The following is a 15351-nucleotide window of genomic DNA, read 5'->3' on the forward strand; positions in this document are numbered from 1 at the left end:
CCTTCCCCAGAAAGCAGGCAAACAGCATAAATACAGCACATTTCCAGCGTGGTCTGTGGGTTCTCTGCAAACCCTGCTCCCTCCCAAGGGCTGGTGTGGTCAGTTCAAGCTTTATTCCTGACCTGCTGAGACAACTCTGAACATGTTCATAAACATTTTGTTTCAGGAATTAAATACTAGTGTGAGATTTAGTAGGAAGTCTTTCAAGAGAACCCTGAGAAGCCAAAAAACTTGTTCCTTTATCCTTTAGTGCCATGCTTGCAGTGATCTTGTCCCAGGGAGACTCCTGTTTCCCCCCAGCTTGCATCAAGTTATTTTATTTTCTCATCTCCTGAGTGATCCCAAAGATACAGCATTGCTTCTAGTAACTGGTCTGAAGAGTTATTAGAACATTTTTTAAGCAGCTTCTCCTTAGATTTTGCTCTTGGCTTACACTGGAGAATCTGGGCGCTTCTACCAGGAAATTCATGCAGAACCAAATTTTTCCTTCAAAACTGCACTGCATCTCTCCTGTCATCTAACACATTTCCCACATCAGTTCTGGTGAGTATTAAGGTAGCCACTGGGTGTGGATCTGGACTCAGACAACCCAACTCATTCCCAAATCTACCTTTCTCCCTATTGAATCATGCTAGCCAAATTCTGTCAATAGAGAGCACACGGCAATGAAGTAAACATTTTCCACCTTTGTGGAGCCCACAAAATCCCAAGAATTACAAAAGTGTCATAGAACAAGCAGACTTTTTTCTTTTTGTAACCCCACACAATGCCATTTTCTTCATTACCATTAGTTCGTCCTTGCAAATACATGGCCTTATTTGGAGCAGTGAGTTTCCATGTGAGCTTTGAGGTTTTGTTTGGTTCTTTCAGGGGACATTTCTCTCTTAAGCAGGAGGGAAAATTGTATTGCTGCTTGTAACAAGTAATTGGGCCAAATCCTGACTTCAATCACAGTGATGCAAAAAATGGAGCAATTCTGCCAAGCTCACTAGCATTTATACAGAGGCAGGTGAGATCAGAGGCTGATGCTAAAGACTTGAAGAAAGCTGTTCTCCCTGAACAGCTTACGGAAGCCTAGTTTAGATTTTGAAGGCTCCAGCAAACTCCCTTGCCCTGAAAAGAAAGAGTGGGAAGAGGAGAGGGATAGCTCAGCAACTGAGCAGATGTGCAGGAAGGTGGGTCCCTGTGGGGGCTTTCAGGATTCATTTAAATTCTTTTCCTTTTCCGGTGCAGATCATGGGAAGCTTTGTAGATTTTTATCAGGGCTTTTAAGTCTTTCAGGGGAAAGCACGTCTTCAAAAGAAAACTTGGACTTGCGAACAATAGCAATGCCCTCCACTGGTGGAATTTAATTTAAACTCTCTGCTGCAGCCCTGCTTTCAGTGGTTAGTACAAAGCTAAAGGCATGTGCTCCTTTCAATACCACAAGATTTGGTACACATTTTTCTAGTGTATATCGTGGTTTCTCTTATTTCTACAGCATTTGGAATATAAAATTTATTTTATTATTTTTATCTTCTGAACCTAATATTGTTCTTTGTGAAAGAGGCAGGATACTACGGACATTGTTTTCTCAAGAGAAACCTATTTCATATCCCTGCAGGGAGGAATGTTATCTATCGAGGATGTTTTAGAGCTCCAGAAAATTTAACAGACACCTTTCCAGCCTCTTTGATACAGCCCAATTTGACGGTGGAGATGTGCTCTGAATTTTGCTCCAAGAAAGTAAGAACAGTTCTCATTTCGCATCCTTTCTTCTTTTTTGTTATTTTAAATTTTAATCTACCAAGGGAATAACAGAGATTAGTGCCTTAGAGCTTTGAATTTGTAAATGAATTTCTAAAGGACAAAACCCATCAGAGTAAATACCCAGTGATGCATCTGTCTGGTCCAACTGCTCTCTCGAGTGGGGAAGGTGGGAGGGAAAGCCATCAGAGTGATGCCACTAAACATAATGCACAGAAAAGCCATTCCAAGTGACGAGTATCAACCATGAGAAAAATCGATACCATTTCTGTGTCACATTCAATCTGAGCCCAGAGCCATATTTGACCCCGGGGGAGACCTGGGTGGATGAAGCTCATGGGGAAACACGCTGCTGGAGGGTGGATGTGGGCTGGCAGTACCCAAAACGTGGCTCCAGTGCCCCCTCGGGAGCTGGTACCCGTTCAGCTCTCAGGGAGCCACTCGAGGGTGCTGCAGGGAGAAGCGATCCCCAGCACCCTCCATGTGTGCAGCCCTGCATGCTCGCTTCCAGGGTGGGTGTTGTGGCCTCAGGCTCCTTGACAGTGCAGCAGCAGGCACTGCCATAGCAAATGGGGATTTAATGCTGAGGTATCTACACACAATTTTTACACCGCTAGGAACACGATACAATCTTAAATATAAAAAAAAAAACCTGCCAGAGAAAAATTTTAGCAGATAAGCACACTGAAATCAGGTGGACTTTCCTGGTACTTTTATACCAATGTGTCTCTTTCCACACTGGACAGATTTATACAACTTTCACTGGAACCTATGTAATTCAAATCTAATTTATTCTAAATTAAAATGAAATTATTGTAGAACTTCACATGGATACATAAGACTAGAAGAAAACAATGAATGAAGTCAGTTGTGTGCTTACTGCCTTTTGGACAGAAGGCAAGAAAGGACATACCAACATCTGTTGTCCTTGCGCACACTCTTGGCCTGAAGCATCACCTTGGCTCATCCTCCACACTTATCGCAGAGTAAGACCACAGATTTGAAAACTGAAGGAGTTTGACTCTGACAGACTCAGGTATCCTCACAGGCAGGAACGTTTGGCCCAGGGCACCCTCTGCTTTAGTGGCTGTTGCTGTGTTTGGCTCCCTTCCCTTCCTCCCCATTCCGATGAGGCTTATTTTCTTTTGTACGGAGAAGGGTTCACTGTGTGGTCAGATTTAGCCTGCAGCCACATTCAGCCTCATACACTAAACAGAACCTTCAATTACTTTGTCTTCTAACATCACAAAATTGATTAAAACTATTAAGGCATGAACAACAAATCTTCTTAATTACTAGGCAGAGTGGGGAAAATTTTCCCAGTCAACATGTCCTCTATATCAGCTCATCAGTGTTTTAAGAATGCATCACGGAATTAACTTTGTGCAGCGAATTGCAGTGAATCACCCATATACCCTGTGTATGGTACCTTACAGACATGCATACAAACACACCCTCACACCCTCTATGCATGTAAGTGCTCAGTAAAGCAGGAATTAATGAGCAATTCTTCCCAAGTTCTGCCATTAATCTATTGTTTAATGGTTGAAAAAAGTATCTTGATCTTTCTGTGTCAGTTTACCCACATGTAACATCATTGTATTAATAGTTACTGAAGAAGTGCAATTATTTATTGTTTCTCTATCTGGGAGAATAGTATGAAATATCTGGAGAAGTTGTTTTCAGACGTGCTCTAACATGTGGTTGATGTTTTTAAGCACAGTCATGCCATTCTGGTTTTGGGACATGACTTTTTTAAATATGTAGGTTTTTCAGAAATGTAGTTCCTTCAAGGATTTCTGGTCATGGAGCCAAAACGTGGAAGCATCTCAAATTACTGGTGACTGAGAAGGTCAGGAACAGGACCACAACCGAAATGTGCCACATTAGCATGACATTCTGCACAGAGGGCATGGAGAGGGCTGCAGAAATGTTAATGTTAAGAGGAAAAGGTACTGAAAGCAAGTGAAGAAAAGGTTTGGTACTGCCCTCATTCCTTCCCTAAAACGGTGCAGGTAACCCCTCTCTTATCCTCCCCCACCCCCACTTTAGCTCTGCTAGGCACCATTGCTACCCTTTGGGAAATAGTAGTCTCCAAAAATTTTGGAATATGACTATTAGAGAATATTTTCCTACAAACAGACTGGCAAGGTCTCCCTCCACTTAAGCAGCAGCAACGGTGTATCCGCAAGTCCAATTGTTACACACCGATTGCGCTTTAACTCTAGATACCAAGACAAGTCCTGTTATGACACTACAAATGTTTTCCCCAACTTTGGTTCCTTTCCTTTCAAATATAAGATGGACAGCTTCCTAGCCGATAGCAACATACTCAGCCCTCCTGAAGAGAATTATCCCACCAAATTCTATGTAGTCTGACAAAGCCAGTGGGCTTTTTAAAAGGAACTAGTTGGATGCTTAAACACATGAATAAGTCTTTTGCTCTTTGGGACTTAGAAGAAAAGCAGATTGAGGCACACCATATTCATTTGTTAGCCCTGCAAATTGCTTTGTGCATACAAAATGGTAGGGCCAGCCCCTGGAAGCATTTGAGATATGAATTTGAGGTAACAACTTCAGATGAAACCTTAATTATCAATTTCTTTCTTAATTAACAGAGTGATGACATGGCTTAATAGCAACCCATTATCACACCACAACACAGATCCAGGAATGTGTTTCTGTGCTAGGTCCCTTGGCCAGAAACCATAATTTTCATATATGCTTTTTTATAAGCCAACCTGCATACTAAATGAGCTGTCTCCATTTGAGTTTGTATTTTTAAATAAACAGTCCTTTTACGACTCAGCTGCCATATGCCATTGGTGACGATAAGAACACAATCCTGGAGAACACTGCTGAGGAGAGAACCCCAGTATCTCAAAGCATCCAAAAGCCATGCCAGCAGGTTTGCATACCTGAACACTACTAGCTCTAAAGTGCTTTTTCTTTTCTTCATACTGCAAGATACAGAATACAGCAACCTTCTAATTTCAAAAACAGACCTGCTGTTTTGGATTCCAGATGCAACTACATGCCATTATTTACCCATAAACGAAAGACTCCTTAGATTTTGATCCATATCCCATTGTAGAATTCATACAGAGTGTTTCCATACATTCATTTTGATTTTTTATTTTTTAAAACACAATAAAACAAAGGTAAGTAGGCCAGAACCTCAGCTGGCACAGATAGCCACAGCTTTATGGCAGCAGTGAGAGAGGAGTATTTCAGATGAAGGTCACACTGGGTGCAACAGTGCACTGAGGAATTGTCCCCTGACCTCAGCAGATCACAGCATAAGACAAGGATGTGATTGCCTTTGTGGGATTTATTCTTTGCTCTTAGAATAAGCAGTTCAATGTAACCTTCAAGAATGTCTTCCAGCTTTGTTGCACAATGAACGCGCCCACTTTTAAATAAACCAAACCCATTGTGTTTACTTGGGAGACAGATCTCCTTCCATGATTAGCCCCCCCATCTCTCATTCTTTTTGGTAGATTCAGAGAAAAATTTTAACTGCATCAGATAGGAGAGATAGTACAGGAGTTGGAAAAGAAAGGAATTCAGCAGAGCGATTAGAGTAGAAACAGATAAGTGTATTTTTAATCTATCCATAATTCTTAATTTGGATACGATCTAATAAAAAACAGTGATTGTTGTCATGTGTGTTGATCATGTATCATCACATCATCTGTGTTGTTACTGGAGAACAATTACTTTCCTTACAGCGCTTAAACTACCTGTTGAGGCTTCATCTAATTCTTATGTAAATCATTCCACTGACATCAACTCTCACTGAATGAGAGCTTGCAGGATGGGACACCTGAGCCTGTCAACGCATGCTCAATCCAGAAAAATGCTTATCTGCAGACCTGCAGATTTCTCTGGTGGTCCGCCTGTGTTTAACTGAAGCATCGCAGATTTGAACGCCTGCTCAGCTTAAGGACTAGCCCTGAACTTAACAGCTACATGGTTGCTTAAAGCCATAACCATGCCTTGGGGCTTACATAAACGCAGAGGTGAGCAGAGTGGATGGCTGGTAGTTTTGATTAAATACTGTTGGAAAGTCAAGACTGAATACATTACTTTGCAATCACTTTGTGCACCGCGTCAGGTAGATGCACAGTCCAAATAATCAGCCAGCTGATTACAGCACTTTGCGCCGGCGCTGCGGATCCTGGTGTGATCCCCAGAACTACTCTCGTGCTGCTTTCCCTGTCTGTGCTGCCACCACTGAAACTTTGAAACTTTCCCTTGTGAAGCCTGCTCCCTTTCTCCCCTTACCTCCAACCACTCGCTGCCCGAGCGGCGGAATGGCTGCGCAGGTGGGGGGCAGCCCGACCACCCCGCGTCCCGAAGGGCCGGGCACCTCACACCCCCGTTGCCCCGAGCCCCAGGCAGGGCGGCTGCAGAACAGCTCCGTATTGACCCGTGCTTCCGCAGACACACAAGTCCGGGGAAGCGTTTGCTTAGGTCTCCACAAAATCTCCAGCCTCCCAGAAAAGTCGATCGCTTGCAGGTGCCACTTGGCATGAGGTACAAGGAACATTTTTATTCTAGGCTGTGTTTAATGGCGGGGACACTTAATTTCTCAAACTGAGAAACACTGCTTCGTTGTAAAGGAAAAATTTCTGTTTGCAGGCAGAAACAGAACTACTTTGCCCTTGGATCAAATCTGTAAATAGTTTTTGACAATGTCATATCTCATTCGCTAAGCAAACGTTGGCTGTTTGGGCACAGATGGCACATGTGTTGTATTTGACTCCTTATCAGAGGATGAACACGTGGGGAAGAGTGAGAGATAAGCTGCTCAGCAGTCCTGTCATGCAGTCCCAGACTCCAAAAGACTTTTAAAAGGCAAAAAGTGTTGATATGAAATAGGCGGAACTGAACGCTCTGTGCTCAAATAACCCCTGAGCTTCCTCCAGCCATTCTGTGGCTGCACCAAGCCCATCTCTGCATGCCGATGCACCCCTGCGCCGCTGAGCAGTCCGTCAGGGGGGGTGGGGGGGGGGGTGGGGTTGGAAACTCAAGGAAAAACAACCCCAGTCGTCCCAGTAAAGAGAAAAAAGACTGAATTATAGGGCCAGATTCAGCAAAGTAGTGAGTGTGTTTTTCCTATAGACCACATAAGAAACTGCTAATTTCTTCAGCAAATAATTAGGACACGATTCCCTCAAACTTCTCTTAATTCTCATCAGTATTAGCCCAGCCTCACTGGTCTGCCACCCAGCAACACTGCTTTGCAGCCTGTTGCCTGCTTTGGGTAAGACTTGTATACAAAAACCTGAATTACTTTTCATCAAATCCATTGCAAAGAAATTTCTTACAGGCAGAAAACTTCCTTGGGAATTGTTTCCTTGCAATGAATGCTACCTATAATTTTCCTGTAGTTGCATATTTTACACCCTGCTGAGATACCTGTCATTTGCAGCGGTCAGTCTGGATTTTATACGTGGTTTTCCTACCTAGAAGCAAAGTAACATAGAACAAGAAGCGCCTGTGCCTGAAGACAGAGCTCAGGCGCCAGCTGAGCTAACCCTGCGTGCACCAGCAGGCAGAGCCGTGCATGCCCTTAGCTCACTCCCGGCACCGGGTACAGCTACGGCTGCGCTCAGGCACCGCAGGTGCCCCCGCCTTTCCTGGTGCAGCCCCATGTTCACGCCAGCTCAGTCCCTCTGAGTAGATGTACCAAAAATTACTGGGTATCGTATTTCTAAATAGCTTTTCCAAAAATATACAGAGCAGCTCTCAAATTCTATAGCAGCCCTCCTATGCACATTCATTTTTTGCAAACTGTGAAGAAGTCAGGCTGAGGCACATACTTTTTTTTATGGTTTGACTTTTTTCTTTCTATTTTTAAACACCATTGCAGCAGTTAGCAGGTCCAAATTTCCTTCTTCACTTAAATTCTTTAAGGGCAAGTTTCCTCCACACAAACTGGTAAAATCAACTCAATAAGGCAAACCTTTTAACATCTGACTCCTCAGTTTGGGGGAATATAAATGGAAGTTTAAAAGATGATACAACTCAAAATGCTCATTTTGGGGGGTAAATAAGAACAACTTTTCCCATACTGATGTTTTGCAGGTGGAATTAGGTACTAGGTGCTGCAGGAATATTATAAAGTTATTTGTATGAATAATGAAAAAAAAACCAGAATATTGTGAATATTCAAGCTTTACAAGGCTTGTGTCTAGAAACCAATTTTTAACCAATTGCCGTATGAAAGACAGTAGTAGTATAAGAAGCATGAGCTTTACCATGATATATCAAACACTGCTTTGATCTTGACAGTGGCCTTGTGAAGATTTATTTTTCTTTGTATAGCAGCAGCATTCCCCACAGGCTGTTGATGCCACGGCATTTACGCACTGATCTATTTTCGCCCTTTCGTAGGAGTTTCCCTTGGCAGTCATCCGAGGGCGGGAGTGCTACTGCGGCTACCCCACCGGGCGCTTCTCGCTGCATGACAGCGCAGACGGGCTGCTCTGCAACGGGATGCACAATGCCAGCAGCACCGCCGACGGAAAATACTGCCTTGTCTATCAGACGCCGGTGCAAGGTACGAGCTCCAGCCTTGTTGTGCCAGGGCCAGACCCACCACTGCTGGAAATAGCCCCTGTGCCCCTTCTGCAGTGGGTAGAAGTGACCGAGTTTACCGCAGTCTTAACCGCAATGGTTGGTACCACAAGACAGGCAGGAATTTATGTAACAGCCCTTAGAGAAATCCCCCCCTTGCAATCACACTTGTAAATATGCAGCTTTCCATTCTCTCATTAAGCAGCACAGCCTCCCCCAACCCTGGAAAAACAGAATTATTTTGCAGATGGAGAGGACAAGGCAGACCCTGGGAAGGCAGACCCCAAGCCATGCAGCATCCCGGACAGCCAGGGCCGAGGACCCCATACTCTGATTCCAGCCACAATCATTAAATGCACGCCCAGACCCCATGCTATGCAGCCACCAAGGCAGCTCTGCAGACTCTAATTTTGTTCTACCCATCTTCCACTAAAATATTCATCTGCCTACATGTTTGAAAGCCAGAAAATAAAGCAGAGAGTAAGGCTCCAATCCAGTAAAGCATTTGTGTTGCACTGGCAACTTTACCCATGCAACGAGTTGCATTGAGTTCAGTGAAATTTCTCACAGGCCTAAAATTAAACAAATTACATGCTTTTCTGAATTGGTGCTGACCTTTTTTTAACCCGACACCTTTTTTTTTTTAATTATTTTTTCCATCTCCCAGTCAGAGGTAAACTGTGGACACCAGCACATGAAAAGATCAAGAAAAAGGCTTGCTTTCATGAAATTGCTAATACTTTCCACATCTGTGTGGATCAGTGGTAGCAGAAGACAGCCTCATCTGGACTGTGCTGGCACTTTCTAGCCAAGGCTTCATCTAGAGGTTGCTTTGAAGAACGGAGAGAGTAATTTCTAATTTATTTTCTGGCTTCTCATTGAATTGTCACAGAGGGTCAAGACTGGTTGTCATCCTATCCTTGCTTTTATTGGCGCACTAAGAAATAAGCTTAGGATTTACAAAAGCGTGTATGGAAACCAGGTGTCTAGCCCTCATGAGAGACTAACAAAATGCAGGCTTGTCACTGCCTTGGCCCTGTCAGAGAGGAACGCCAGCCTAGAGGTTTAACTGACCTCCAGCTCCTTTCAGTAGGGGGGCGTTTTCCTGCGTTATAAAACTCACAGTTTCCACATGTAATGGCACATTTCGGGTTTCATTGAAGAGCCAACCTGCCAGGCAAATAGCCATTAACAAACAGGCATCAAGGGGCTTTTATCACATCTTGCTGGCAAGTACAATGGTTTGCCGCAGCTCTATCAAAAAAGCGTTGCCTAACACAAAACCAGCGAAAACCTCTTCTGAGAATAATCTCTTTGGCCTCTTATGGCTGAATTAATTTTGGGAAGTAGCTGACTCACAACTGGACTTAAATTGATATCCTATATTCGTAAGAGAGAGAAGAAAGAAGCAATAAACCCTGTAATCAAGAGCTGTCAGTGGAATTATTAAAAAGCCACAGTGCTAACAATAAAATATCTTCTGTACTCACAGACACCCGCTGCACGGACAGGAAATTCTTGACCACCAAATCCAAAGGGTTCGTTGCTTTGTCGAGCTTTCCTGGGGCTGGGAATACATGGGCTCGCCATTTGATAGAGCATGCTACAGGATACTACACAGGAAGCTATTACTTTGATGGAGCTCTCTACAACAAAGGTACTGTATCCGGAGGGATGGGACACACAAAGCCCTTCCAAGGCACAAAGCTTTATTCACCCTCTCTGGCACCCTTCTCCTTGGAGCCAGCAAAGGCCGGCACTGTCAGCACGTTCGGTAAAACTCAAACGCGTGCCTGGAACGAGCAGTCTCACATGGTGCAGACAGCAGCGGGGACTGCTCCGGCAGCAGGGACTGCTCCGGCAGCACGCTAAGCCTGACAGGCAGCTACTTTCACAAACAGCCAGGCTCTCAATTTGCAAAATCTGTGTGTTGTCTGCATCGGTGCTGCTGTGCACGTGTGTGCACGCAGCTCCCATCTAAAAGCCTGGTCCAAAAGACCAGATGACTAAAAAAGTTGACTAAACCCCAAGGGTGAGACACTTCAGTATGACATGAAACACAAGGGTTGGATTTTTTGAATGTTACTAATTATTCTGGGAGGACTGTATCCTGATGGGGCACAGTATTTAGCAAGTGCCAAGCACTGGACCTGTGAAAAACAGCCCTTTTGCAGCAAGGTGCTGACAAAGTTCTCCCAGTGGAGGAAAGCCTGCCTCCCTGCGTATGCCCCACTCAGCGGCCAGGGCTCCAGCCAGGGACAGGCTCCTCCTTACAGCAGGCTTGGAGAAGCACACAGGAAGATGGTTCCAAATCCAATAAAGTCAATAAGCCTTGCAAGGTCAGTGGGAGGTCAAGAATAAAATTCAGCCCTGGTGCCAGGCCCTGGGTGATGGGTTTAGTTGACTGGTACTTTCACAACAGATTCACACCACTGTAGAGAACATTTTGGAGTGTGAAAATGCACAGACAAATAATCAGGTGAAAAATCCTGTTTTGCAAAACAGGTTTTAAAGGAGAAAAAGACCACTGGAGAAGTAGAAGGACCATCTGTGTGAAAACACATGAAAGCGGCAAGACAGAGATTGAAATGTTTGACTCGGCGATCCTGTTGATAAGGAACCCGTACAAGTCGCTGATGGCAGAGTTCAACAGGAAATACGCCGGGCACCTGGGCTACGCCACCGACCGCAACTGGAAGAGCAAAGGTAACCCACTGGCCTGGCGTGGGCTGGGGGTGCCCGGGCCAGCTTTGGGCAGTTTGTAGCTTGTCTTCTCGGCATGCTGGGAAGGGGATAACGCACTGGGACCTGAGCGAGCGCTGCAAATAAATTCAGTGGGACATGAGTCCCAAAAGCACTCAGACCTGCACTTTGGGAATGGTTGTGGTCTTGCCATACACCCACCACCACAGAGAGGAGGGTAGCGCAGCGCCGATGTTGCGGCCACAGGCATTCAGCAATATTGCTGGCATCATACAGTTTGGCAGAGAAAACACATCCAGGTACAACCCCCCTGTGTAGAGCCCATTTGCCAAGCTATGTGAGGTGAAGAAAATTTGCCCCTGCAGCATTTAATAACTGTGAGAAATCTAATTTAAGATTTGGAGGATTCAATGGAACATGACATTCCCTGAAGGAAACTTTACAGCACTGCACAGGTGCTACTGCACTGCAGATAAATACAGACAATAGCAATAAGGGGGCTTGAGAGTCAGTGTTCCTTGACCACATGAAAAGGCTTCAGAATATGCCTGCCATGCTTCATGCATTTGACTGGCAAGCTGGATGGTGTGCCTACAATTTCCCCACTGAACACACTGCTGCTTTCAGACTCTGCAGCAGAGAAGAGATTGGGCTTGCATTTCTCCTCATGTATATTTTAGGTATTACAGCTGTAGCTTGACAAACTACGCAGCACGTGGATGTGGAGGGTTAGGGGAAGTGTCCTCTGTCACAGCATATTTCTTTCCCAGGTTCCTGTATCACCTTTCATCAGTCACAGCTCAAAACCTATTCAAAAACAGACAAAATAGCCCTTAGAAAAAGGAAAAAGTCTGGAGGGAATGGCTTTCCTGTACTGCAAACTACAAACCGTTACATTTCAGCCACAAATGTTCTTTGTCCAGCCCAAAAGCTTTAGCTAAGACTATCTTGACCCTCAGAAAATTAAATTATCCCAGACAGTAAATAGAGATTGAGGTGTCATTAACGCCCAAGGCAAAAGTGGGAAAATAATTCAGTAAATTTTGTCCCAGTGATCCTGGCAAGTGACCTTAAAGCCCTCCCACGTGCCAGAAACAGAAGAATCTTCCCTATTAATCCTATTTCCTTACCCACTCTCCCCAGAAACAGGCCGGTAAGCTTGCAGAAAGATATGTTATTCAACAGATTTGGAAGTCAGGAACACCTTGGGCCCCAGCCAAGATCAGTGCCTTAATGCTGCATTTACTTAATAAAAAGTTAATATATTACTATAAAATTGCTATATATTATTTGTTTACATATATATTAAAAAATTAACCTGTCTCTTTCTCAGTCTACACTTGAAATGGAGGTAGAAGGGTAGGAAAACCACAGAAGTAAAAGAAGCTTCTTGAAGTTACATAGCAAAGAACTCCTTAAGGCACTATCCAAGCGGGACCCGCTGCCCTCCCTGCTCATACCCCTTCACCACCTTTCAGCCAAACTCTTCCCCTGGGGCGTTCTGCCCTCCCCAAGCCCCTGCACGGAGCCGCCTGCCTGGTGCACACGCTGCTGGTGTGCAGAGAGCTCAGCTCCTACAGATACGGCACAGTAAAGATGCAAAGTTGCAGCTTTGCTCACTTGGCCACTGCCATGCCCTGTCCCTCCCCTGGGGCCTCCTGGCAGCTCCATGACCTCCGAGCCCTGTTAAGAGCCACAAATCCTACACGGTTCAGGTGACTGGGGGGCAGCAGGTTTAAGCACCATCTGTCTCCATGCCAGAAGCTGCAAAGCCCTGTTGCTGTGCCCCAGCCGCTGGCCACGCTGCATTCCCCCAGCACATGCCCATCCAGCGACATCAGACCATGCCCAGCAGCTCCAGTCTTGCTGCGCAAGGTAAGACTTGGAAAACTGTTGAAAAGCAGCACGTCTAACATGGTGTCATTTTCCTGGTTTCTGGTCCTCTAGAGTGGCCTGATTTCGTGAACAGCTATGCCTCCTGGTGGGCCTCCCACGTCCTGGACTGGCTGAAGTACGGGAAGCGCCTGCTCGTCATCCACTACGAGGACCTGAAGCAGAGCCTCATCCCCAAGCTGAAGGAAATGGTGGAGTTTCTGAATATGACAGTGACAGAGGACCGACTGCTCTGCGTCGAGAACAACAGGGATGGGAATTTCAAGCGGTCTGGTGCTAAGCAAAAGGATTTTGAGCCATTCACCCAGGAAATGAAAGATCTTATCAACAGATACATCCTGACAGTGGATGAAGCCCTGAGGGGAAGAAACTTCACAGGGCTGCCCAGAGAGTATGTGCCAAGATGATAGCCTGGTAACACTCTGCTGTGTTAAAAAAATATTTTTTTCTAAAAAAAAAAAAAAAGAGGGGAAAAAAAAGAAAAAAGAAAAAAAAGACCAGAGCTTTATAGCAGTTAAAGCAAAGATACTGTGGAGTCTGCTGAGCAGTGCAAATTCTCTCCACTCTTGGGTGTTCTTCAGGGCACTAAATGCTCCAGAAGGCAAGTAATGAAGGATGGAAATTGGGTTATAAACCAAGGCAAAGGCTATTAGCGTCCACCTGCGTGTGCCCCTCCCTGCACAAGTGGCTCAGAACTTCACAGCAGAGCACCCCTGCTTCTGCAGCGGGCATCCTGCCTTCTCGCCCTCACAGCCATCACAGACCTGCCAGGGGCTGCTTGGGCCTTCACAGCAACTGTGTTGGAAATGCACATACGTAAAAAGGGAAAGGAACAAAAAAAACACCTTAACACTGATCAACAATTTTCATCTGGGCATTTAAGAGAATCAGTTGCTTTCTTAATTTGCTGGTTAGGTCATCTACCACAACAGTGTCAGAGGTGCAGGGGGAGAAAAGCACCAGTGGGCAAAGGAGTCCTGATACTGGGCAGAGGTACCCAGGCTCCCCTGCAGGAAGGCATGGGCCAGGGCCATGTGAGCTCCGTAGCATCCCCCCATGATGAGGTACATGGCTGGGGACATGTAGGAGAAAGCAGAAATTCAGCATGGCTGGAGGTGGAAATGCCTGGGTGTCACCAGACCCAAACCAACCCAAGACCTGGCCCCAGGGGCAAAGAGGGGTGGGAGAGGAGGGGCTGCCACCTATGTGAGGGGCTCTGCACAGGTTTCTGAAGAGTCACTGTGGGTCCTGGGAGACGCTGGGACCAAATGTCACTGCACTGAGTGCGCTTGGTGCTAGAGGTGGCCACAGCCAGGCAGCACTGACATGAGCCCCAGCCCTGCCGGCTCCAGCACAGACAAGATCCCACCTCTCCTCCCATCCCTGGAGGAAGACCTGGGCAGTCCAACCTGAAAAACATTAAGCTGCTTATCGCAGCTCTCCGGAGCCACCCCAGCTGCAATGCGTGTTTTATTTCTAACTCACTGCAGTTCCCTGCGGTTTGTTTCATCCCGCGCTGGGCCACGTGTGCTGTGCGGAAGGAGCGTGGTGCGATGCAGGGGCAGCCGGCCTCGTGGTCCTGCCCATGGGCAGGAGTTGCCGGAGCAGCTCGGAGAGGGCTAAAGCGCACAGCCCAAGGGGCTGCCCTGCTGCAAGATGCTTTTGTTCATGTCAAATAAAGGATTCCTTAAAAACTTGAGTGAAAATACTAGTTTTAATAAAACAAGAGGTTTATATAAAGGGAGCTGGACTTCCTCTGCGTGTGTATCATTGGTGCTTTAAAAAAAAAAAACAAAACAAAACAGGACATGGAGCACATTTTGACCTGAGTGCCTCCCTGTTTGCTCTCCTCGCATGGCTGGTCTTTGTGTTCAGGACACCCGGCTGGCATGGGCCTCACTGCGGGGTATCGTGGCCCTGTCTCCAATCCCCAGTTCCTCCCTGGAAGCAAAGGCCCCAGGGGCTGCAGGGAAGCAGAGCGGGATTGCGGTCAACTGAGTTGGTTCACAAGGAAAGCCAAAGTCTCCTTTTGTTCACCCAAGCAGCACAGCTTGAAGAAAAGCCACTAAGTTAGGATGCTGCAAGTCCAGATAAAGGCAAGTGGGGGGAATTTTTAAAAAGTACTTGCTTTAAATAGCAAAGCTGGTCATATTTCTAAAACTATAGATGCAGTACACTGTACATTGCCTTCAAATCCGCAAATCCTGATTTCAGTGAGCTGGAGCCTTCCCTGCCCTTGCCGTAGGCCCGTTTGTGCGTGCTTGCAGGGTGGTGGGCAGGCATCAGGGCACAGCGTGCACAAGGCTGTGTGCAACAGACACTGCGGCACCGGCACAGGGTGCACCCCTTCCCAGGGCACCGTGCGGCTCCTATGCAGGAGCGTGGCTCACACACAGGCATGCATCCTGCGGGAGCAGGGCTTCC

At 46.0% G+C, this 15351-nt stretch overlaps 1 protein-coding gene across 2 annotated transcripts in view; it reads left to right on the forward strand.

Annotated features, from left to right (window-relative positions):
* Positions 1-14677, forward strand: part of WSCD1 (WSC domain containing 1) — a 33616-nt gene extending 18939 nt beyond the window's left edge. For both annotated transcript variants that reach the window (XM_075113051.1, XM_075113052.1), the window contains 5 exons: positions 1604-1725; positions 8149-8314; positions 9824-9988; positions 10837-11037; positions 12982-14677. In XM_075113051.1, the coding sequence (XP_074969152.1) occupies positions 1604-1725; positions 8149-8314; positions 9824-9988; positions 10837-11037; positions 12982-13334 (1007 nt within the window). In that variant the 3' untranslated portion in view covers positions 13335-14677. The remainder of the gene's footprint in view (positions 1-1603; positions 1726-8148; positions 8315-9823; positions 9989-10836; positions 11038-12981) is intronic.
* Positions 14678-15351: the final 674 nt, after the last annotated feature.

This window comes from Phalacrocorax aristotelis, chromosome 18, assembly GCF_949628215.1.
Source record: "Phalacrocorax aristotelis chromosome 18, bGulAri2.1, whole genome shotgun sequence".
Lineage (NCBI taxonomy): Eukaryota > Metazoa > Chordata > Aves > Suliformes > Phalacrocoracidae > Phalacrocorax > Phalacrocorax aristotelis.